We start from the raw sequence: 23,718 nt of genomic DNA, 5'->3' as shown, positions 1-23,718 counted from the left end.
AAATTTAAAAAATTAAGTATATTTAACCCATTTTTATTATAATAAATTAATTTTTAAATTATAAATTTAAAAATTTAAGTATTTAATTATTTCAATTTTGAAGTCGGGGAAAATCGACTTTTAAGGGCACAAAATATGCTTTTGGCCATGACGGAGATAGCAGACTGGGGTTGGGTACATACATCGCACGTATGTTAGCTGTCCTGCGACTGGCTCCTCTTTCCTTCTGTTATTCCAAAACTGTGTGTATCGATCTTCGAAATCCCTTTTGCTATTTCTTCTTCTGAAGGATTGTTATTAATCACTAAGTCATTACGTTTTTTTTTGAATCTCAAAAATTTTAGCCAAACCCTTTTATTAACTAGAGATTATAGGAAATTTGTAATTATGGCTCAAGCAGTTGAGGAATGGTACAAGCAGATGCCTATCATCACCCGCTCGTATCTTACTGCAGCTATTGTCACCACCATCGGTTGTTCCCTAGATGTATGTTTCTTCTACCCCTTTAATCCTTTATGACGAGCTTCTTTTATGTTTTTTTTTTCCCCTTTTTATTATTAATTGGAGTTGAATATTTGTTTGGATTAAAAGAGTTTATAAGGTTTTTGCATTTATTTTATAATCGTTGATAATTATATTTCTAGACAAACGGGTATTAATGTTTTTAGCTGACTTTAGCTGACTTCTACTTGGGTTTGTTTTAATTTTGCAAATTGTAGCTATTCCTTTTCATGTTCAATGTGAATTATTATGTGCTTTTGGGTTTATAGCTCAAATTTTTGATGCTATTAACTAATTATTTGCATTTTGAAAGTTTTGTTAATTATTTCTTTGTTATATCTTATTAATGACAAGGGCTACTGAGGGTTTTTTTTGGGGCCATTGGTATAACAGGCATTTTTCCCGCACTGTATTAAGCTCAGAGTTCAGTTCAAGGCAAATTATCCATGTTGCGGTTAGAGGATTAGTAAGGAAGGAAAAATACCATTCTTGTGGTTTAGCTTTCAAATTAGAACCATTATCAACAATACAGAGATTAAATCCACTTCTATCAGGCTATCCCTTGGAGTTGGGGCTATTGTACTTGATTAGTTTGTTCTGATTTTATGTTGGGTTTATTTTTGTCTTGGGTTATATTTCTATTAGCATTGAAATTTCAATTGGATACTGTTTACTTCTTCCTTTTATCAATTTGATCCTCTGAATGTGTAATTGGATGGTTTAAAAGCTTTAGTACCTAGTTCTTTTATTTATTTATTTATTTTTGCTTTTTTGCAGATAATATCTCCTCATAATCTGTACTTGCATCCTACACTTGTGGTTAAGCATTATCAATTCTGGCGTCTTATCACCAACTTCCTGTACTTCCGGAAAATGGGTACATTTTAAACTTTGTGATTTAAATGATATATGATTGCATTATTGTTGTTATAGGGATGAGAATAATGGTGCTAGAGCAGGGGAATTTGTGGACAAGTGCTGCTTCTTTGATGTGTTTCTTCGATATCTCTAGTTTCAAAATTAGAAAAGTTTCATACTAGTATGTATCTTTTCTTAATTCAGCCACTCATTTTTGCATTTTGATAACCGCCATGGTTATAGAATCAAATCTCGTTCAAGATTTAGGATCTGTAAATACATTCATTCTCTTGTTATATGTGGTGCATTGAGGTGTGGGATGTACGTTGTGAACATCTCATCTAGATTCCCAGTCGCCCTGAATTTTGAAAGATGGGACTTTTGGACATATTGTAATAGGCCTTTGTGGATTTGGAGGTCCTGTATTTAGCTTTACAATGTAGATTTTTCCATCATAAACAAACTTGTAATTGCTTGCTTATAGATAAAGTTATTTCTATTGTATGCATGGTACAAATTTTAAACTCATGTTAAAGCAATTCATCCTACTTTTATTGTCTCCTTATACAAATGCAAAATTTAATTGTTCAAGTGCATTTGCTGTTGTTTTATCATTGAAAAATACTTTTGCTTCACTATTTTCAAAGAATTAACATTTTGTCAATTGACATTGCCTAAGTTACATGCCTCATTAGATAAAGTGAAAGCTGCGAGAAGTGATCCCCAGATCTTTTTTTTTTGTTACAAATTTAACATACTTCACTTGGGTTAAGGCTTAGTTGTTGTATGCTAATTGTATTTACTTGGCTCATTTGGAATAATGCTTTATATTTGCATTATAATTTCCTTTCTCTACTGTTGGTAATTTTGTATCAGATATTTAATTAGAGCCTTACATCTTCAGATGCTTGAAATCAAACTGCAAATAATATATAAAAGGGTAGTTCAATCCCCATCTCTTGCGAGTTGCATTGGTGTGGTGGTTCTTTTAAAACTGTGTTTGTTATGATGTCTGTTAATAGTAGTGGTAGTAGTAGTGGTAGTGGTAGTGGTAGTAGTTTTTTGATTTATTCAAACATAACTTTAGATTTGCAGGGTGTAAGAAAAGAAATAGTAGTAGTCCTCTTTCTAGGTTGCCAAGAATGAATTCTCAGAAGTTTCCCCAGGCGCCTTTGATATATACCACACTTAAAAGTCATACGCGCATGAGACACACAGAGGTGCACATTCATGCGAAACATATAATTGCTCCCTATAGCCTATGTGCACCAAGTACTTCCATGTTATGGATTTTTTTGCTGTGAAGCACTGCTCCTGAAGTATTCTTTTAGTTGAAAGCCTCTTTATCATCTTATTATTTGCCATGTTAACTTGCTTTATCATGGCAAATGTTGAGTTTCATGTTCTAATCTGCATAATGTGTATGCGTGGTTCAAATTATTTCTTTACTTTAATTTCTGTTATTTTTAATATGACTTTTCATTATACCAGATCTGGACTTTTTGTTCCACATGTTCTTTCTTGCTCGATACTGCAAACTTCTTGAAGAGAACTCTTTCAGGGGGAGGACTGCAGACTTCTTTTACATGCTCTTATTCGGTGCCACTGTTTTGACTGGCATTGTTCTTCTTGGGGGAATGATACCCTATTTGTCAGAATCATTTGCGAAAATCATATTCCTTAGTAATTCATTGACATTCATGATGGTTAGTTAGTCTTTGCCTACATATGGCATGTTATTGTTGGTAGTTCCTTGTAACTGATCTTTCACCAAAGTTTCTTACTTTTTCATATTTGCAGGTTTATGTCTGGAGCAAGCAAAATCCATTTATCCACATGAGTTTCTTGGGCCTCTTTACTTTTACAGCAGCTTACCTACCATGGGCGAGTTAACTTCCTCTTTTTGTTATTTGCTAGTGTGGTTATAATAGTTAAACTTGTACTATTTTGGACATCCACTATTGCCCTTCCAAGTTCCAACTCACTCGCAGTTAACCTGATATATGAGCCTAATCTAATATTGTGGTTTTTTTTTCTTTTTAATTTTAATGATTTGGAAAGTATTCAGTGGAAGTGTAAGAATTTGTTTGTATTCATGCAGGTTCTTTTGGGATTCTCTGTCCTTGTTGGTGCTAGTGCTTGGGTGGATCTACTGGTGCATTTTATTTACTAAATATTCCCTTCAACATCAATATTTCCATTTTTTATTAATCATCTGTGCATGTTAGGGAAATTCTTAACCATGTGCTCTCAAGCTCATTAATTCACAATCTACATTTAAAAAACAAACGTTGCATTGCTTGGCCATTGAGCAAAATTCTAAACAATGGAGTCCCGAGTGTATGGACGGTTGATGGGTTATGATATGGCTTGTCTGATTGGGATGAATGAACTTGATTAGTGTGTTTGTGGCAACAAGTTTGACATTTCTTCCATTGGTAGGTTAAGAGTGTTCACAAGTCACAACTTAAATATATAAAGATTAGAAGTGCAAATGTTCAGTAGTCTTCACTCTTCAGTCATTTCCTGAGCACAAAATATTACTAGGACTGATAAAATTAAAAGAAAAAAAAAGAAAGCTAATATAACTTAAAATGCTGTAAGAAATATGCTTCACTCCTTCCCCTTTTGAGTAAATCTCTCTCAACAGCAATATCTTACAAATTGGCTGCCTTTTCTTCTGGTGTATTTACATTCCTTATTTTTAACAATATTACTTTGTGTTTCAGGGAATGATAGCTGGCCATGCTTACTATTTTCTTGAGGATGTATATCCACGAATGACCGGTCGTCGGCCCCTACGAACCCCATCATTTATTAAATCACTATTTGCTGATGAGGCTGTTGTAGTGGCACGACCTGCAAATGTGAGATTTGCTCCACCACCTGCAGAGGAGGTTCATCAAGATTGATCAGACCGTAGGCTAATGAGCCATCTTTTTGGCTGCATTGGACAGCTCGTGCCATTAGGGGACATAAAGTTGACACAATTCTTTGGTATATCTGTCCTGACATGTCTTCATTTTAGAGGTTAACTATGTATATGATATTGCCTGCTATGGAGCTATGCACAACTTGGATTAGAGACGAGTTTTTGTAATTTATATCAAGAATGGAAGGTTCTAGTGTTCTAGTTGATAGAGGGTGTTTTTGTGCATTTGTTGCTGCCTGGCTTTTCCTTTTTGAAACTCATGCAGCCAAGTTCTCTTTCTGAATTTCTGGTTTCTTTATAGTCTCTATTTACTCCTTCGTGGACCGAAGAGGTGAAAATATGATTTTGCTTTTATGGCTATTATGGTTTGGTTAATCAAATCGTTAAGCATGTTCTTATAATCAAACCATTGATTGGTTGTCTAGCTTGGGTTGATCTACTGGCTAAAAGAATATTATTTACATAACAAGTTCAGGATCGAGTCTTCACCTCTTCAAACTCTCCTCTAAAAAAACATGATTGGTTATAACGATATTGGTTATTCTTGCTGCCAATCAAATTCAAATCAAAATATATGAAAATATTTATAGTTAATAAATTATAAACATATATTTATATGACTTTGATTTGGTTAAACATAAAAAAATTGTGTCCATTGATTGGGTTAACCTTTTTCATTTTCATCCATTTGTTTAGTTTCAATAGATTGTAGGTCCTAATCATACTCGATTGTAAATCAATAACTAGATTAGTTTTTTTTTTTTGTTCAAAAAAAATTGAACGTCTTCAAGGTCACTTCATTGCCTGCTGCTCAATTTTCCAAAGACTAAATAATAATAACAATACGTCAATTATTAATATAAAATACATCTTAATGTGATTAAATTGGCGAGGGAACCCAAATGGAGGAAAAAGCAAACCAATGAGGAAAGACCAACAGAATAGGAAAGATTAACAGTCTCTTTATCATCTAATTCGAAACTAAAAGCAGATTTATCCAATTTGAAATTAAAATCTATCAAAATCGAATTGAATAAATTAATCTTGAAAACCAATCAATTTAGATCGGGGAAAATTTAGGGGAAAGAAAAGAAAAATAAAAGTAAAAAATTTATTTCAATCAACTGTTCACCAAGCAACATTAACATTAAACTAGGCCTAAAAACAGACTGAAGAGTAACTACCACAAACTAAAGAAAATTTTCCTTCCGCCAAATTTTGTAAAAAATATTCATACAAGGTATCAAACAACCAATACCTCAAGCCGATATAACCTATTAAGAAATCAACTCAAATACCCTCCCTTAAGCAAGCGGCAAACGGCTGTGTAATATACATGCAAAAAGAATTGCCGCTATCATGAGCCATACCAGAATGCATCTGGATTTGTTTGTCTGGCTCTGCTCTGTCCTGCTTAGCTCCAATATCACCTACTTCAAACCATGAAAAAAATACACCAGAACAAAGAAACATTGCACTTAACGAATTGGGTGATATTGTGCTGATATTCTCTTGGGAGGCAACTTCCGCAGGATGTAGAGCACTAGAGCTGAGGGTAGAATCTCGACCAGCTGTCAAATTGAATAGAAAAACATAAGTTACATGTACAATGGAGTAGCCCAGCTTAATCATATGTATAACAAGCCAAGAATACCATGTAATAGATCAAGTTCAAAACTGGATGGTCCAAAACATCAAGTGATGCATCTGAATCAAAAGCAGAAAGAAGAACCTGCAGGTTGAGAATCAAGTTAAAAGCACGTCAAAAAAATCTATCATATGATAAAATGAAATGTTACATCATTATTGCCATACAGCTGCCCTAATCTTCTCATCCCAGGAGAACTACAAGATACTCTTTGAGCAACCAATTATCTTAATCAAAATTATATAAATCACGTTAGGTGAGTATCACGACTATTTAAGTATAATCACAGTGCTTCTTCTCAAGCATCTAAAGAATGCCTCCACTTTTGCGTCTCTGGCTATGCATAATTCCACCTTACTCCCAGGATATCATCATTTCAACCACCAATTCAACCATGGCCATCTACATGTTTCCTAATTGCCAGCCACTTTATATGGAAAAATCACAGATGCTTATACTCCATCACCTCAATGCAAAGAAGGAACCCTCATCAAGTACAATCTGACGAGAATGTTTAAAGCAACTTCCTAACAAGAAGTTGTCTCATTAGAGAAAAGTTGCATGTCTCAACATTTCACACTGCCATGGATGAGCTCATAAAAATTATTTAGTACCCCCCATCTTATGCTTCCCACTGTAACAAAGACGTCTGCTTTGTGAAAGCAAAATCTTGATCAACAAGAATTGTTAAGATAAAAGTGTAGTAAACTAATTCCCTCAATTCAGTTGTCTCAAGTACAGTGCATTGCCCATATATTTTCATATCATTGAAAACACATATGCCATACTCAAACTGAATACTAACTTCAGAATTTATAGTGATTTTTCAAAGTGAGTGTTTTTCAAAGTCTTTTAAGTATCTTTGATCAATCAAGAAGAAGACCAGGAAGCTTCTGCACCATATATGTGCCTGTGTATGTCTGCATTGGTGATTAATTAATTTATTCATTCTTTTACAAATGGAAAAAATATTTGCTTGATGTTTTATCAGTATAATTTAGTAATTTACTAAGATGTATTGGAGAAATTATTTAAATTTGTAATGTGCCTGAAGATAACATTTCTGGATGTCATTTTCCACTGTCATTGACAGCTTGCCTAGTCAAATGGGATGACAATGACATACAATAGGTAAGTAGCAGTTTCTTTGATTTACAGTTTTGTAGTTAGCATATCTAAAATATTTTCATAAAAATCAACAAAGGAAGACTATTATATCAAGCTTACCACAAAACATCTTATGAGGAAGCATGTGAAACATATAGCTGTAACTGATCCAACCTGCAACAGAGCAAATATTATCTCATTAATGTAGTTTAAACTCAAATAATAATTCTTATTTTCTTGTATTTTTTGCTATAATAACAAAAAGATCAATTAGTTTTCCCAATTCAAATTATATGTGATATCTCTTCAAAGCTTGTGATAGTGTTTCATAATAATGATTTATATCATATTATTCATATTATAGTTATACCATTCATGCATGACCTTATTCAAAGTCACACCTCTGATACCAAACATTTATGCCCTACAGATTACATACACAATCAAAAGCACTGAATTCACAAGCAACTCCATAGGACTTCCAAATTCCTATGGAGACGAGATAAACATTTCAATCTTGCGATCCTCCAATTATTTAGAATTCTAATGCATGCATATCCAGATATGAGGAAGTAATTCCTTGCAAAGTGTGATAATAAATGATTGCCATCACTTAACATTACTGATTTTCTGAGAGAACTTCAAACATAAGTGGTAAAACATTTTTTTTTAAAAAAAGCGTAACATGGGATCTGTCATTTTCATATTGCAAAACAATATACACAGAATTCATCCCCCATGACACTTTTTTATGGCATCTAGTGGGAGGTAGAAAGACTACTAATGACTGTAAATGTAAGGCAAAGGGTAAATGAAAGGCAACAAACCTCATTGAGCTTTTTTCTTCTCCCTTTAGATTCAATAGGGAAGCGTCTCAGCATGAAAAATAATCTGAACGCATTGTAAATGAAAATTAACAGGGAGAAGATACAATAACAAGAGAAAACAAAGGGAATTTCACATCAGCAAAAGAGCTGAGACAGCTCCATAAAGTATAATTACCATAATCATTTAGTATTATAGAGAACACTCACCTTCCTCCATACAACAAGAAACCCAATGCAGCTATAATTGATACCACTGAAGAAAAAAAAAATACTTAGATATGTACAAATGTTAAAATAAAAGAAATAATATCTAGTATTCAAGAACATATAGAAAGAGACTTCAATCTTCAAAAATCAAAATCATCGAACTTATCATGGCATGATAAAAGATCTAACCTGCAACAAAAATCTTTCCAATGAATTCAACAACACTGTTGTCATGTATCCAAAGGTATACCCAGATGCAAACCTGATTCAAAATCTCAATTTGGTAAGGCATTTTACAAAAATATGACACAATAAAAAGGTCCAGTAACGGACCTCCCAGTGCCTGTTAACTGTTCATATCAGGAAGACAAGAACCATGGATGGCTATCTTTACAGTTAAGTTGATAATGAGTCCATTATGATAGTCCTAACCCTTTCCCCACAACTGCTACATCTATACTCCCTCTAGAACAAGAAGGCTTAGGCAAATAATCAAAAGAATTCAATCTAATGTGTGTCTATGAGGAGGAAGTCCTGAATACCACATAGGCTTGGATACAGCAGTTGTTGATATGCATCAAGATAAATATTTGACTGATTCCCCAAACCTAGCACAATTTTGAAATTCTTGATTGTTATATCTTTACTAGTTTTATAATGATTCAACATGGGTCCCTCAGCACATAAATTAATAATCCACAGAATGTAAAGGAAATTGATAGAAGCTAGATTTCCATGGGACAACATGAGATGAAAATGCAACGAATTGCTAATGAAGATTCAGTGGTGGCCTCTGTACATGCATGGCAGTAAAACAGATTGAAACATTAAGCATACCTGCAAGAAGTAAATTCCACCATTGACTAAAATATAAACAATTCTGAGCTTATCAGTTGGCAAACTTCTTGCCTGGATGTCAAAAAAGGCAAAAATTCAGAATTTATTAATTTTTTAAAATTTAAATGAAAAAAGAATTCCATGAGCAACTGAGAAAAGCATGCAAGTACATAGCCTACCACTCATGAAAGACCAACTCCCATAAGTACTTGCCTGGTGATATATCTCTGCCCAAAATAGGACAAGCAGGGTGTAAGTAGAAAAGAAGAGAAGTCCCGGAAGATCCAATAATACCAATGTTAGCACCTGGGTTGAAGAGACACTAGCAATATGTTAGTGTAAAAGTGTAAGACATTCTAGATGCTATATGATGCAGAAACCAACTTTATGCATGAACATTATTACAAAACAACACTTGTTCAAACAGTAAATGAAACCAAGAGTGTGTCTAGATGTGGAACAGATGTTTTTTAAAGTTTCAGCTACTAACCTTGGGATGCAAAACAAACACTTGCTTGTGAAATCCAAACAAAATTGCACGAACTGAAAAATATATAAATCCAAAAGAAAAAGTTAGAACTCCAATGACAAAGTTATGATGAGAATAAGAACATCACCGATACTTTTAAGCATCACCTCCATTCACAATGAAGTTCATAAGGTGGAAAACTTTCTGCGTTGTCCAACCATATTCGGGCACTCTCAATTCAATCCTTATTAATTGAATCTGAACATCAAATAGACATATACCAAAGCCTTCTCAACTCAGTACCTATTAGATAAAACCAACAAACCATAAAAGCAGAAAGTTCCACAAAATAGCATATGTAGGCAGACTAAAGTAGGCAATAACAAGACTGTCTAAAAGTTTAATTTACTTGAATTTTACCCAAGGAACTCAAATAGTTCAATTATTTACCATGGAAATATCAAAAATTCAAGCATTAGCCACTATAAAATTAGAGGAAAAAAAAATAATTATATTACACAGATTAGGAGACAGAAATAAAACTGATTAATTAGTAATTAACAGGTTTCCAATAAGTGAAGCTTTGGGAACTTCTGATATGATAGTTTAACTTTTCTTGTTTGAAAAAAAAAAAAGAAAAACAGTATCACATTTTTCAATTCCAGGCCAATCAATACGAACTAACTAAATTTAACAAATAAGAGAAGACGATGGATTCAAGGAATTTTAAGGAAAAATACAATATTTTTGCTTCATCACAATGCCAATATTCAAGCATTCAAGTAGAAAGAAAATAAGAAAGCAAAATAAAGAAAAAAATCATGATCCAAATAAACCACTCAAATAAAGAAGCAAAATAAAAGGAAAAAAAAATTAATAGAGAGAGTGAAAAAGACCAGAGCAACAGAGGAGACAAGGGCATAAGCAGCACATAGAGCGTAGAACATCCCATCCTGCCACCGAGTCGACTCATTGATCTCATCCCACCAGTCCCCAACCAAACCAATAATTTCCGTAGGAACTAAAAGCATTGGCATTCTCGTCATTCTCAACGTCTAAAATTTTCCCGAGAAAGTCCGGGACAAGCCAAAAACAAAATCTTCGCCCCCAAACGCCCCACCACCACCACGGCGCCCAAAGAAAAATGTAAAATAGAAAAATAGTGCGAAATTCAAAGGCAAAGAAAGAGAGCAACTATTGGGCTTCGCTGAGCTCTACCAGACGGTCCACGGAATTCAACACCTAAGCGTCCATTCTGACGACGGATGATGAGATTTGGAGGTTGTACTCAGTAGCTTTGCATTACATATTTTACTCCACGTGGTACTATTAATTAATAGTAGTTGTCCCTTTTGGGTTTGGACTTTGCACTTAATTTCGAAAACGCCACTGTGTTTTTAGGAGGCAAATTTATTGTTTGGTTAAATTTGAATTTAATTCGCGAATTCAATTGTAAAGATAATTTCAAAACAAAAGATATTTAGAATTATAATTTTTTAAATTTAAATTAAATTATATATAGAATAATTTTAAATGTGTTTTTTATGTTAATTTCAAAAAAAAGAAATATATATATATTATAATACAAATTAAGTGAATTTATTTTTTTAAAAAGGGCAAAAGGATAGTATAAAAATTAGACAATATTTATCATCACATGATTTGGCTGAAGAGATTAGATGCCGCGGGAGATTCCTATCTTGTGGGGCCACCAGCGGACGTAGGGGAAAGAACGTGAGGTAGTACAATTTTTAACTGTTTGTCACGCGAAATTTCTCACGGCTCGACGTGGCATTGGGCGGTTTGCCGGTGCCTCTGATTTTATTTTTTTGACACGTCCAATACAATCGCAAATAAATAAATAAAACCACGAATGGGAGTTGAAAAGAGAGGGATTTTACATAGAGAAAACAGGAAATTAGTCAAAAGAATGTCCAGAAGTCTGTTACGGTTACCATCTTTTGTTCCAACGGCATTTGCAGTCAGCATGGAAGGGTGGATGGGGTTGATATATCTCTTTGATTCTTTCTAATATAAGAAAAAAGGCAAATTGAAAAAAAAAAAAACTTTTTCGTCATTTTAAAATTTTATCTTAAAATTTTAATTTTTATTTTGATATTCTAATATTTTAATTTTGGGTGTAATTATATCTAAAATTTAAAACTAATTTTGCAATTGGACATGAAAATAAATATTTATAATTATATTCATGAAGATAAATTTAACAGTTAAAAATTTAATTATTAGACACTTTGTTTTTTTTTTTTAAAAAAACAAACAAAATTATTATATTTACATATTAGAGCTTGATTTATAAAATTATCAATTAAAAAAGTAAATAAATAAATAAATGAATTTTGAAGAGCATCACCTAAATTATGTAAATATAAATTAAAAATATTTGCAAATAATGGGCCCACCCCATATATCGTCACACTGAGCAGTCTCCCTACTTCGAAAACAAAACACTCCTCACAACTCACAACAACGTCAACAATATCCCACGAACGTCGTGTTCTATGCAAGGAGGCGAATGAATTGAAAATGTCACATAAAAAAAATAAAAAAATTAGAAATTCAATGCTTATTTATAATGTAGTCAATTAAAAAAATTTTAATTTTTGATAATTTTATTTATTTTAATAATTTATAAGAATAACCAAAAAGAAAGAGATTAATTTCATAATTTAATTAGCAGAAACTATTTATATTTAAGTTTAAAAGTAAACTCAACAAGGATCCGTGGCGCAATGGTAGCGCGTCTGACTCCAGATCAGAAGGTTGCGTGTTCGATTCACGTCGGGTTCAATTCCCCCACCGGATCAACATTTTTTGCTCCTCCATAATTTGATCGTAAATTGGAATCGACCGTACCCAATCTTACCCTAAACAACCCTTTTCTTCCTCATTCAGTGGTTTTAGATCTCCTACTCGACTGAAAACCTTAGTCACTGTCAAATCGTTTCATTTTCCGAAAATGGCTTTATTCTTTCGTCTTCGAATTCACTTTCTGACCGGAAACAGGCGCTGCTTCTCCACAATCCTCTCTCCGGGTTCCACCACCCCACTCTCCTCCAAGGAGAAAACCAGAGTCGCGCTTTCTCTTCTAAAATCCGAACAAAACCCAGAAAGGATCGTTGAAATCTGCCGGCAAGCTTCTCTAACACCTGAAACTCACTTGGATCGGATCGCCTTCTCCGTTGCAATCTCCAAGCTTTCTAAATCCAACAATTTCTCCTACATCCAGCAGTTCCTCGACGATCTCCGCTCGTCCCGCGCTGACCTTCGCTCCTCCGAACGATTCGCGGCCCATGCCATTATCCTATTCGGCCAGGCGAACATGATTGACCACGCTATCCGCACCTTCCAAGAGTATCACGCTGATGTTGTTGGTTCTGGAACTGGGTCTGTTAAGGCTCTAAATGCTCTGCTGTTTGCTTGTATTTTGGCTAAGAATTATGGGGAGGTGAAGAGGATTTTTCTCGAGTTCCCTAAGTCTTATGGTGTTGAACCGAATTTGGATACTTATAATAAGGTTATCAAGGCATTTTGTGAGTCTGGGAGTTCCAGTTCTGGTTATTCCGTTTTAGCAGAGATGGATACGAAGCGGGTGAAGCCAAATGCGACCACTTTTGGAAATTTGCTTGCTGGGTTTTATAGAGAGGAGAAGTTTAAAGATGTAGGGAAAGTATTGGAAATGATGAAGGAGAAATATGGAATTCTCCCTGGGGTTAGTACTTATAATATTAGGATTCAAAGTTTGTGTAAGCTCAAGAGATCTGCTGAGGCGAAAGCTTTATTAGATGAGATGTTGTCTAGGAAAATGAAGCCCAATTGTGTTACTTATAATAATTTGATTCATGGGTTTTGTTGCGAAGGGAATTTAGAGGAAGCGAAGAGACTGTTTAACAGTATGATTCATAGAGGAGGAAAACCGGATGCTGATTGTTATGTAAGGTTCGTCCACTACTTGTGTCAAGGTGGGGATTTTGATACAGCATTGAGAATTTGTAAGGAGAGCATTGAGAAGCGATGGGTTCCGAATCTAGCGACTATGAAGTCACTGGTGAACGGGCTTGCTGGTATTGGTAAGGTGGCAGAGGCAAAGGAGCTTGTTGGGCAAATGAAGCAGAGATTTACGAAGAATGTCAATATTTGGGATGAGATTGAAGCCAGTTTGCCGCAGTAGGGGAGGGGACATTTAAACATTGTTTTTATTTTCTTGATAAGACCATGAAGTTAGAAGATCAGGTAAGATCCTATGAGATGACATATTTGCCAATTAAGAGGAAATAACAATTTTTCATTCATTTACTGTATTATTAGACGTGTTCATCATTAAATGAAAATGGTGCTGATTTTCATTTTCTTGGAGTTTATTACATTAGACGTTTGAAGCTCATCAAAATTATGGCGTTGCAGTTGAATTATAGAAAAGAACCAGTGTTTCAAACTTGTTTGGCAGAGCTCTTTATTTATGATGCTAGTAGTAATAAATTGCTAGGTCACCTACAATTAGGTGCTTGCCCAATTAGCTCGGATAGTTCTTTAAGTTTTTGGCTTGTCGAGATATGTTAATTTGAATGTGCTGGTTCATGGTAAAACCACTTGTTCTATCATGGTCTGTCTTTTGAGTTGTGCACCATGTTCCAGTTTCTGATCGACAAATAAGTTTCGACTGCCAGTGGATTACTGCTGCATGCCATTCAATTTCAGGTTTTTGGCGAGCAATGAAATGGAAATTGATTGTCTTGATTAGCTCAAAATTATGAATGTGTTTCTCAAATGTGCACATCTTTTGTTTAGAAATTTTCTCAAGATTAGCATGTATCCTTGACTGGCAAGTTAGTAATATGCTGAACTAAGGAAAATGAAATCATCGTCCGTACTAGAAGCTTTAGCTGATAATGTCTGGTCTTCAATTCATACAAAGGCAAATATCTTGTTGGGGCATGAGCTGCAGTTGTTCATTGAACAGGCACCTTTGGCATTACACATAATTGGGCAAGCCACTTTCATGTTTATAATGATGACATTAGGAGGTTGGATCCTTGAAGCTTTTCCATTTAATTTCTTTGCAGTTCATTTAACAGAATTTTTTCAACATCATGAATTCCTACTTTAAGCTGGTATTTGGTTCCTGGAAGAGGTGATCTAAGAGTTAATTATTTTGACAGGGATGGAGCTGTTGCATAATGCCAATGCATTTCTCATTATCATTGAGTTGAAACTACCAGGATTAGATATCTGAGTGAAATTGTGAAGAAAAATATTGATTTTCAACCTATTTTTCTCCAGAAGATGCAATCATAGAAGTAAATCCCTCTCCCAGGTCACTGGTGTTTGCCTAAAGGGTGTTAACTGATCAGTTTTGGTCAATGGATTATTGGCCATAGGCTCCTGCCTTGGATACAGGTTCAGCTACTCGTAGACCAACTCATTGATGTGTTCATGGATCCACTGGGCATAGGTGAAAGCATTGGATGTTAAATTCGTATTGTTTAGTATATTTTGCCGAAGACTTCATTACCAATTACCAGTGACATTCTCCTGCATTCGCTATGAAGTTAAGACGACCATAATCTATTAATCAACAACCAAACCAATTGATTGTACTGTGATGCAAGCCCCATTGTTGTCTTTAGATTTCTCTCCTTAACTGGATATAAAAGGCTAATAAAACCAAGCAGCAATAGCAAACTTACAGATAAAACGTTTAGGTGGTATACAAGTTCAATCCAGAGCAAATAGATAAAAAAATCTTCTTAATTATTACCCTTAGATTTGAATTCAAAAAACGCCTCGTATTTTCCTATTCGATTACAATTCTCTATATGAAAAGACATTCTTTACAAGTTCAGGTAGCTTAATCAGCAATATAGATACATCATCAACACTGCCTCAAGCGGTTCACTAAGCTGCCTGCCTGCCCCAAACCCATAAAGCAAGAAATCTCATGGCCACAAAAGCTGCATCTAATCTACAAATATGGAAGGACAAAGAGAACCAAATAAGCTCCAAGTTTGGCATTTCTTTTTGTCTGCATCTCCAGACAAACCCAGATACCTGGTTTTTCCTCAAAAAACTTCAAATGCTGGACTCAAGACTCAAAATAATTCCTCCAGTTTGAGATATTTGAGCTGCAAAACCAAAGCTATGATTTCTTTGCAAGCAATGTTGATTTATTCCTCATGTATTGTGCTCCATATCCAGCTGTAGATGCCACTGTTGTGGCAGCCACCAACCAGCTACACCAAGGTGAGACAAACAAACATCAATGCTAGTTAGTTACCAAATAATTTATCTAAATAGTTGAGTGGATTACTTGAGACGATTCAAATTTACCTCAGGTATGTTATACATGATTGAGTTTCATCAGTTCCAAACTCTGGTTGAAGGAGGGCTGCTGCTACTAAAATCAATTGGAAAACCGTATTGACCTGTCAATATTATGGTCCTTGTTAAAAACAGAGGTTTTTAACTGAAATGATACCCATCTCATGCATTAGTGTCAAATTTGCTGCATGCTGAGGATTAACAGCCGTCGAAACCTTTTCTATTTTTGACCAGGAACAACTGTGTTACTGAGAACAAATAATGGTGAACAGTAACAATAGGAAGCTGGCTATTTTCACATAATTATAAAGTTATTAACTGTCTCCCAGAATTGCATTCAAGCTTTCAAGAGCTGCTTGTATTTTTAATAATGAAATATGTAAACTTTCTTCAGTTTGTTAAACGTAAAAATTTTGTCACACCTCATAATATGGATTCAAATGATATAAACGTTGGGACGTTCTCTACTTACGACGCGCTACATCGGAGACTAGGTGTAGTGAGAAATATGCAAGGGTGTAGGGCGTTCACCGAAAGCGAAACGCCATGCCGACGCCCGGGTGTAGTGTTAAATGAGCAAGGGTTACTACATCATGGACGAGTATGAAAAAAGAAGTTAATTCATATGACAGATAGTGGAATAGAATACAAGATAAGTATAGAGAACAATAGAAGATATCATAGAAGGAGATCAATTAGGACGGAACAGGATAGAAGAAGAATCAGGGTCGGTACTTGGAATGTTGGATCACTTACAGGAAAATTAATGGAGCTTGTGGATACCTTGAAAAGAAGAAAGGTGAATATTGCTTGCATTCGGGAGACTAATGGGTAGGAGAGAAAAGCAAGAAAGTGGATAATTCAGGGTATAAACTGTGATTTAGCGAAAAGGAGAGGAACAAGAACGAAGTGGGTATAATCATAGACAGGACATTGAAAGATGCTGTAATAGCTGTAAAAAGAGTAGGAGATATAATTATATTAGTAAACCTAGTAGTAGAAGGAGAAACAATAAATGTATTTAGTGCTTATGCCCCACAAATAGAACTAGATAGTAAGAGCAAACAAAGGTTTTGGAAAGATATGGATGATCTAATGCAAAGCATACCGAATGAAGAGAATGTTTTCATCGGTGGAGATTTGAATGGACATGTAGGAAGTGATAGGCAAGGTTATGAGAATGTTCATGAAGGTTTAGGTTTTGGCAGCTGAAATGAGAAGGGAAAAAGCATCTATGGTATACGACCTAACACTAGCAAATACCTACTTTATAAAAAGAGAGTCACATTTAGTGATTTTTAAAAGTGGGCAATATAAAAGCCAAATTGACTTCCTCTTAACCAAGAAGACAAATAGAGCTCTATGCAGGAATTGCAAGGTCATTTCAGGAGAGGCTTTAGCAAGTCAATATCGGGTAATGGTCTTGGATGTCAAGTTTAGGAACAATTCAAGTAAGGTTAGAAGAAATAGTGTAGCTCAAACAAAGTGGTGGGAGTTGAAAGGAGTAAAGCAAGTGAAGTTCAAAAATGAACTTATCGAGTCCGAAGCATGGAAGCTGGATGTGGAGGCCAATGACATGTGAATACAGATAGCATCAAAGATTAGAGAAGTAGCTAGAAAAGTACTTGGAGAGTCTAAAGGACATTGACCACCCTCAAAAGAGAGATGGTGGTGGAATGAAAAAGTAAAAAAAGCAGTGAAGAGAAAGAGGAAATGGTATAAGAAATTACCTAAGTGTGATAATAATGAGGCATATGAACAGTACAAGATAGCAAAGAAAGAGGCAAAAAAGGCAGTTAGTCAAGCAAGAGCGCAGACCTTTGAAAAGTTATATGAGAAACTTAAAACTAAAGAAGGGGAGAGATATTTATAGATTAGCAAAGAGGGGAGAAAAGAAATGTCAAGATCTTAATCAAGTTAGGTGCATTAAGGATAAAGAAGGAAAAGTGTTGGTGACAGATGAGGACATTAAAGAAAGATGGAGAAATTATTTTGATGATCTCTATAATAATAGTCAAAGTGGTAATAACGTGAATATAGACTACAGAGCAGTAGAAAAGAATGTGAATTATACAAGAAGGATTAGATCTTTAGAAGTAAATGATACACTTAAAAGAATAAAATTGGGTAAAGTCTGTGGACCCGATAGAATGCCAATTGAAGTGTGAAAGTGTTTGGGAAATATGGGAGTGGCATGGTTAACTAAATTATTTAATAAGATTATAAACTCAAAGAAAATGCCTGATGAATGGAGGAGGAGTATTTTAATACCTATTTTTAAAAATAAGGGAGAAATACAAAGTTGCTCAAACTATAAGGGAATTAAACTCATGAGCCATACTATGAAGTTGTGGGAGAGAGTTGTGGAACATTGATTATGTCGTAACACTTCTATTTCTCCCAATCAATTTGGCTTCATGTCCGGTCGTTCAACTATAGAAGCGATTTTTCTCATTAGAAACTTGATGGAGAAATATAGAGATGTGAAGAAAGATCTACACATGGTTTTTATCGATTTAAAGAAGGCTTATGATAGTGTTTCAAGAGATGTCTTATGGAGAGTGTTAGAACAAAAGAGGATATCTATTAGGTACATACAAATGTTGAAAGATATGTATAAAGGAGCAACTACTATTGTGCGCACAGTGGGAGGGGACACAAGAGATTTTCCTATCTCAATTGGATTAACCAAGGTTCAGCTGCAAGCACTTACCTTTTTACATTAGTTTTAGATGAATTGACGAAACATATACAAGAGATTATCTCTTGGACCATGATGTTTGCAGATAATATAGTTCTGATAGATGAGACGCAAAAAGGAGTCAACAGAAAGCTAGAGCTTTGGAGAAGTACTCTAGAGTCAAAAGGTTTTAAGTTAAGTAAAACGAAAACAGAATACATGCATTGCAAGTTCAGTGAAAGCCGAACTGGTGATAGGGAAGGAATTAGCTTGGATGGAGTAGTACAGTCCCAAAGTAATCACTTTAAATATCTCGGCTCAATTATTCAAGTAGATGGAGGATGTGAGGAGGATGTTAATCATAGGATTAAAGCCGAATGGTTAAAATAAAGAAGTGCCACGGGAGTTTTATGTGATCGCAAAATTCTCAATAGGTTCAAATGAAAATTTTACCGTACAGCTATACGACCGGTCATGTTATATGGCAGTGAGTGTTGGACACTGAAAGAGTTGTATGTGTCTAAGATAAGAGTTGCGGAGATGAGAATGTTAAGGTAGATAAGTGGTCATACTAGACTAGATAAAGTCCGTAATGAGAGTATTAGAGAAAATGTAGGAGTAGTGCCAATTGAGGATAAGTTGAGAGAAGGAAGATTGAGTTGGTTTGGTCATGTGAAGCGTAGACATACAGAAGCTCCAGTTAGACAAGTAGAGCACATTAGGTTAGAGGATAGAAAGAAAAGAAGGGGTAGACCTAAATTGACTTGGAGTAAAGTAGTACAACATGACCTAGAAGCATTGCACATTTCCGAGGATTTAACCCAAAATAGTTTAGAATGCAAAAAGAGAATCCATATAGCCGAATCCAAATTCTTGGGATAAAGATTTAGTTGAGTTGAGTTAAATTATTACAAGACAGCAACATCCTTAATTCCCCAAAACTTTTAGGTTTAGTCAGATTCTCCCTTGTTTTAATACTTCTATCACAAACACACCCGTTCAAACCCTTACATACTTTTCTAGCATTCTTATTCAATTGACATTGTCTAGTGGCTTAAATCACAATGCATATGCCATTACTAGTTAGATCAAAATAATATGAAACAAACCTTGCTTATGAAGAGAGGTTCAACCTTCTCTCGGTGGGTTCCATCAAGATTAAAGAAATCATGCCAACTACTCGACTGAAGAAAAAAAAATCCAACAATGTAAAAAAACTTTAGCCACATAAATAATTTTAAGAGAAGTTTTTTAGAAAAAGAACAAACACCAAGTTCAAGTCACTCTATCTCACCTTCCAATCCAAACTAGTAGCTCTATGATATAGCGCACCACCAACAAGTGCAACATCTCGCAACACAACCAGTCCAACAAGTCCAGCTTTACACAACAAGAACATAATAAGAGTGATTTAACCACCATATTAATAAAAACACTTTGTGCAATAAACTGTTTGACAGTATTGTTACATAGGTTGATATATAACACCCTCAAACTACTAACCAAACCAGACATTTGCTGTGTTACGCCACAAGCCAGTAGCAATGGATAGAATAACGAAAGAAACCTATTCATCCCCTTCTTTGAGAAATTTTGAGTGGGTTTATACTTGGTCCAATGATTCTAAAAATTCAAAATACCAGCAGCAGACAATTCAAAAATTGAGTATGCAGAATACCAAAATTTGAAGCTAAGAAAATTTAATTGCACATGCATGCACGCACATTTCAGATTACAAGATTATAAGTTTAACAACAAAGACAACTTACGGTGCAAAAGATCCATGTGCACCATTGCCAATGCAACAGATCCAATAAGGACCTGTATTAAGAAGAATGAATAAGAGAAAAAGATTACCTAATAAAACCTGACAACCTGAGAAAAATAATGAAGAAATAGCATTAAAACTTGGATGCTTAAAAGTTACCTTGTCAGCAAGAGGATCAAGGTAGGAACCCACTACAGAGTTGATTCTCATTTTCCTGGCAATGTAACCATCTAGCTACAACATATAAAAGTAAACTAAATTCAGTTTTTTACATTCTAAATTTGATTTGTTATTACATAAATCGTTACTATTACCCAATCAGTTGACCCAGAGAGAACCAATCCCACAAATGCAGAAGAATACATTTCATTTGTAATAATCCTGCATAGAAGTTGTGAATCATCATTCTAAATATGACACATTGAAGCAATCTACAGGTACCTAATTATCTGTAAGGTATTTCAAATAAAAACAAAAAACTGTAAGGAACAACAAAGGCTTGTTTTAGATTGCACTGAATAATCCAGCACATCTTACCAGCTATCTTCAAGCACAGGAAGTCTGTTTTGCAGCTGTTGTCTAGGCATCATATTAAAATTTAATGATAGTTGTTCAGTCAAATTATCCTTATCTAAATCAACAATTAAAAAACATTACAGGGCTTACAACAAATACAACTTGACCATCCAACATTGTTCGCTAGGATCTTCAACTTAATTCTACTCATTTCCTCATCGATATGATCAGCTTGTTTCTTACCATAGAAACTATTATGCAGCGAAATCACTAATTAACAGTCACAGAATCTTTTTGCTTATCTTATGATTTTACAAGTCCAGCAAAGAATGTTAAGTTTTAGACTCCAACTCCAACCAGAAAGTACATTCAATCCAAGTGCGAAAAATAAAAATAACGAGATAAAATTTAAAAAATAGAAAAAAGAATACCATCCAATCAGAGGCCCAGAGACCAAACGAGTTAGAGAGATGAAATTAGGCAGATTCACAAAACTCTCAAAAAACCTATCATCGACAACACCCTCCTTCAGCTCTTGGACCCGATCCAACACTCTTTGACCGGTCAAACCCGAGCTGATCCGAGTCCTAAGCAAATTCAAGTTCAACGCCTCAACTTTCCTCAAAACGACGGCATTTCCACGGAGGTAAAGCGGAGTAGCAGATTGCAAGAGCTTCCAGGGAGGCGAGGAGAGGAAGAGAGGGCCTCGCCCTTGACTTTGAAACGGAGCAATCCATTTGGAAAGAGGAGAGAAAAAGAGGGGAGGGGAATGCGGAGAAGGAGAGTAATGCAAGGGCTGGAGCGGTAAAGTAGCAGTAGTATAGGGAAATGGGATTATAGAGGTTGCTGCTGCAGTTAAGAAAGTCCTGTTTTTATTATGATTTTTAGTGGTTAGGGTTCTTAGCGATCTATAGATCACCATTGATGGAGCATGTTACTGTTTTTCCAGGATTTTTTTTTCCCTTCGAGTCCGCTTGGAAATTTTAGGTTTTGCCTGGGTTTTAGGGCGGAGCTCAGAGACGCATGCGTCACGTGCTTCCGTTTGACAAGTGTGTAACGCCGTTTCCTCACACGTAGGAATAATTTTGGCCTAGGGTATGTTTTGGTTCGAAGGCCCAATTAACATCACTTGGCCTTTTTCTTAAAAAACAAAATTAAAACTGACATTCAATTAATTATCATATAAATTTAATTTTTACATAAAAATGAATTTAATTTTTTTTAAAATATTTACATCAATTTTGTATAAATTTTGTATACGGTAATCTGCGAGTGTTTTGATTAAAATATTTTCTTACCTAATTAAGGATCAAAGATTTCTCTGAATGTGTTCAAGAACTTTGAATTATCTTTTCAAGAGGAAGAGGTGGAGAATCTGGTTTGACAAGTGAGGTTAATCGATACAGAATTATAATTGAAATTGGAATAATTATATTGTTATGCAAGTATATGAGAAATTTAATTAAAGAGAAAGGGAAACCATTGAACAAAACAAATCTCAGAGGTACAATATTATGTTAATAGTTCGGATCATTTTGTTTCTTGTTTAAAGCTTTCAATATTAATCTTCAGCTATGCATAGAAAGATGCTGAAAATTTATGAATGGAACTCAAAGCCAAAGCTTGGAAAGATGGTTTTTGTTGCCTTTCTATGTGGCACACATTGGAGATATCAAATTCTTGTAGAAGTAAACCTGCAGAATTCATTCCAGGAAAACGGTTCCAAACACCATTGCTTTTTAGCTCTTTCTGTGACATAATTTCTTTGCAAACAATCCCCAATAGATAAGAAACTGTGACAGCAGAATATACTAGTATTGAAGTTATGGACCTGAAGTGAAAGTATCAGCAAAAGCAAGGCCCAATGATCACACAACATATATACACACAACCAGCTTAGAAAGATCAGAAAGCTTGTCTGCCTAAACAGTCGTGTCTTTCTCATCATTCGTGAGGATCCTATAACTGAACCCAGGAATCCCATTAAGCCGATTGGTTTCTGCAACTTCGACAGCAGAGCAGATGCTTGGAAGGAATCCAGAGTTGTTGCCTCTTCTCTTCTTCCTTTTCCAGTTCAGTGTCAAGGACCAGAAACTAGGCCTTGAATGTCCACTGCTGGAAGCCATATCAACCATCTGTCCCTGAGTTTTCCTGGAGCTTGCACATCTGTTTAGCTCAATCTTGGTGAAGTACTCAATTTCTTTCCTCACCAGCGATCCTACAGTGCCCCTGGTTCCTATTGCAACTGGTGTGGATGCAGCCATTTTCTCAGGGAACCTGGTGGCAGTGGGTATAGTGCTGGCTTTATAATGCATCTCAATATGGTTTTTAGTAATGGAGTAGGCTTCTGGTTGAAGAAAGTGGGGGGGTCCTATATCTGTTTTGTTTAAGAGAGAGGCTTTGCTTTAAGGCCGGGGCATCTCATTTCTGGTGTTTTAACATTCTTTATAATGGACTGCTTTATTAAAGTGGCCAGCATGAGATTTTGCATAATTGGAGCGTTGGATTGGGACAGTCATCATATTCATCTTGTGATTGTAATGAAAACCTATGCATGTCAACTTGATAAATTTTATTTACCCTTTTGACTATGTAATGCAAAATAAAACAATCAATTATGTTTTGTAAACTATAATACTTTTATAAATGAAATGAATTTTACGATTTTAGAGATAACTCTGATATCACTAAACTAAAATTTATTAAATTCAGGATAACGAGTGTTTATGGTAGAAATTTTTTTTTTTTTTTAATGTTGTAATAAAACAGGTCATAATGAGATATATAAAATTATCACATAAGTGTGGAACCATCTCATTTGATTCAACAGTGTTCCTTAGTAGAAATTGAAAGTCAAATTCTTTTTTGAGCGTGGGGCAATTGGGAAGAAAAAATTCCTGCGAGATTGAAGGGTTTTGGCTGATTGCCATGGCCCTTCAGCAGTCCTCCCACCGCATTTTTCATTTTTTTTTAAAGTATACTTTTATTAAATGAATTCATCTTATAAATAATTTTAATATCACTAAATTTCC

At 35.0% G+C, this 23,718-nt stretch overlaps 4 protein-coding genes and 1 non-coding gene across 7 annotated transcripts; 3 read left to right on the top strand and 2 right to left on the bottom strand.

Moving 5' to 3' along the window:
* Nucleotides 1–92: 92 nt before the first annotated feature.
* On the top strand, nucleotides 93–4,574 carry LOC110638378 (derlin-2.2). Of its 2 annotated transcripts, XM_021788930.2 has the most exons (7): nucleotides 93–242; nucleotides 345–486; nucleotides 1,279–1,378; nucleotides 2,851–3,065; nucleotides 3,160–3,243; nucleotides 3,461–3,514; nucleotides 4,089–4,574. In XM_021788930.2, exons 2-7 carry the CDS (start codon nucleotides 388–390, stop codon nucleotides 4,269–4,271), a joined length of 735 nt encoding a protein of 244 aa, XP_021644622.2. In that variant the 5' UTR covers nucleotides 93–242; nucleotides 345–387; the 3' UTR covers nucleotides 4,272–4,574. The 2 variants fall into 2 exon arrangements, with proteins under 2 accessions (XP_021644622.2, XP_021644620.2); XM_021788928.2 differs by having other exon boundaries at nucleotides 105–486.
* An 808-nt stretch (nucleotides 4,575–5,382) lies between these two features.
* Nucleotides 5,383–10,687, bottom strand: LOC110638385 (tobamovirus multiplication protein 1). Its single transcript, XM_021788937.2, has 11 exons — nucleotides 10,283–10,687; nucleotides 9,554–9,644; nucleotides 9,408–9,460; nucleotides 9,131–9,223; nucleotides 8,918–8,989; nucleotides 8,270–8,342; nucleotides 8,081–8,126; nucleotides 7,874–7,937; nucleotides 7,167–7,220; nucleotides 5,946–6,023; nucleotides 5,383–5,862 (listed from the first exon to the last, which is right to left on the bottom strand). The coding sequence occupies exons 1-11, from the start codon at nucleotides 10,430–10,432 to the stop codon at nucleotides 5,770–5,772; spliced, it is 867 nt and encodes a 288-aa protein (XP_021644629.2). The 5' UTR covers nucleotides 10,433–10,687; the 3' UTR covers nucleotides 5,383–5,769.
* A 1,435-nt stretch (nucleotides 10,688–12,122) lies between these two features.
* TRNAW-CCA (transfer RNA tryptophan (anticodon CCA)) lies at nucleotides 12,123–12,194 on the top strand. The gene has a single exon. It is a non-coding gene; the product is annotated as a tRNA-Trp (tRNA).
* Nucleotides 12,195–12,206: 12 nt separating this feature from the next.
* LOC110638369 (pentatricopeptide repeat-containing protein At1g61870, mitochondrial) lies at nucleotides 12,207–15,001 on the top strand. The gene is made up of 2 exons (XM_021788914.2): nucleotides 12,207–13,637; nucleotides 14,564–15,001. The coding sequence occupies exon 1, from the start codon at nucleotides 12,364–12,366 to the stop codon at nucleotides 13,573–13,575; it is 1,212 nt and encodes a 403-aa protein (XP_021644606.2). The 5' UTR covers nucleotides 12,207–12,363; the 3' UTR covers nucleotides 13,576–13,637; nucleotides 14,564–15,001.
* A 133-nt stretch (nucleotides 15,002–15,134) lies between these two features.
* Nucleotides 15,135–21,681, bottom strand: LOC110638370 (cardiolipin synthase (CMP-forming), mitochondrial). Of its 2 annotated transcripts, XR_009146139.1 has the most exons (9): nucleotides 21,118–21,681; nucleotides 20,485–20,551; nucleotides 20,330–20,404; nucleotides 20,172–20,223; nucleotides 19,697–19,782; nucleotides 19,512–19,586; nucleotides 15,732–15,826; nucleotides 15,453–15,634; nucleotides 15,135–15,366 (listed from the first exon to the last, which is right to left on the bottom strand). XR_009146139.1 is itself a non-coding variant. In XM_058141005.1 (8 exons), the coding sequence occupies exons 1-8, from the start codon at nucleotides 21,606–21,608 to the stop codon at nucleotides 15,541–15,543; spliced, it is 1,035 nt and encodes a 344-aa protein (XP_057996988.1). In that variant the 5' UTR covers nucleotides 21,609–21,681; the 3' UTR covers nucleotides 15,135–15,540. The 2 variants fall into 2 exon arrangements, 1 of the variants encoding a protein (XP_057996988.1); XM_058141005.1 differs by having other exon boundaries at nucleotides 15,135–15,634.
* Between the last annotated feature and the right edge of the window lie 2,037 nt (nucleotides 21,682–23,718).

Source organism: Hevea brasiliensis, chromosome 18, assembly GCF_030052815.1.
Source record: "Hevea brasiliensis isolate MT/VB/25A 57/8 chromosome 18, ASM3005281v1, whole genome shotgun sequence".
In the NCBI taxonomy this organism is placed as follows: domain Eukaryota; kingdom Viridiplantae; phylum Streptophyta; class Magnoliopsida; order Malpighiales; family Euphorbiaceae; genus Hevea; species Hevea brasiliensis.
Note: the sequence above shows the minus strand (reverse complement) of the source record. Positions and strands in the feature narration are given on the sequence as shown.

Bases quoted from the DNA above. Each gene is read 5' to 3' on its own strand.
- LOC110638385 (XM_021788937.2), bottom strand. From the start codon at position 10,432: ATGACGAGAATGCCAATGCTTTTAGTTCCTACGGAAATTATTGGTTTG. The intron at 8,990-9,130 runs GCAAGTACTTAT...TTTGACATCCAG, and splicing joins GGGCAGAGATATATCACCAG to GCAAGAAGTTTGCCAACTGA. The intron at 5,863-5,945 runs GTATTCTTGGCT...TCAATTTGACAG, and splicing joins TGAACTTGATCTATTACATG to CTGGTCGAGATTCTACCCTC.
- LOC110638378 (XM_021788930.2), top strand. From the start codon at position 388: ATGGCTCAAGCAGTTGAGGAATGGTACAAGCAGATGCCTATCATCACC. The intron at 3,066-3,159 runs GTTAGTTAGTCT...TCATATTTGCAG, and splicing joins ATTCATTGACATTCATGATG to GTTTATGTCTGGAGCAAGCA. The intron at 3,515-4,088 runs GTGCATTTTATT...TTTGTGTTTCAG, and splicing joins GTGCTTGGGTGGATCTACTG to GGAATGATAGCTGGCCATGC.
- LOC110638370 (XM_058141005.1), bottom strand. From the start codon at position 21,608: ATGGTGATCTATAGATCGCTAAGAACCCTAACCACTAAAAATCATAAT. The intron at 15,827-19,511 runs GTTTGTTTCATA...TAATATTGACAG, and splicing joins AACCTCTCTTCATAAGCAAG to GTCAATACGGTTTTCCAATT. The intron at 15,635-15,731 runs GTAAATTTGAAT...ACCTTGGTGTAG, and splicing joins TCATGTATAACATACCTGAG to CTGGTTGGTGGCTGCCACAA.
- LOC110638369 (XM_021788914.2), top strand. From the start codon at position 12,364: ATGGCTTTATTCTTTCGTCTTCGAATTCACTTTCTGACCGGAAACAGG.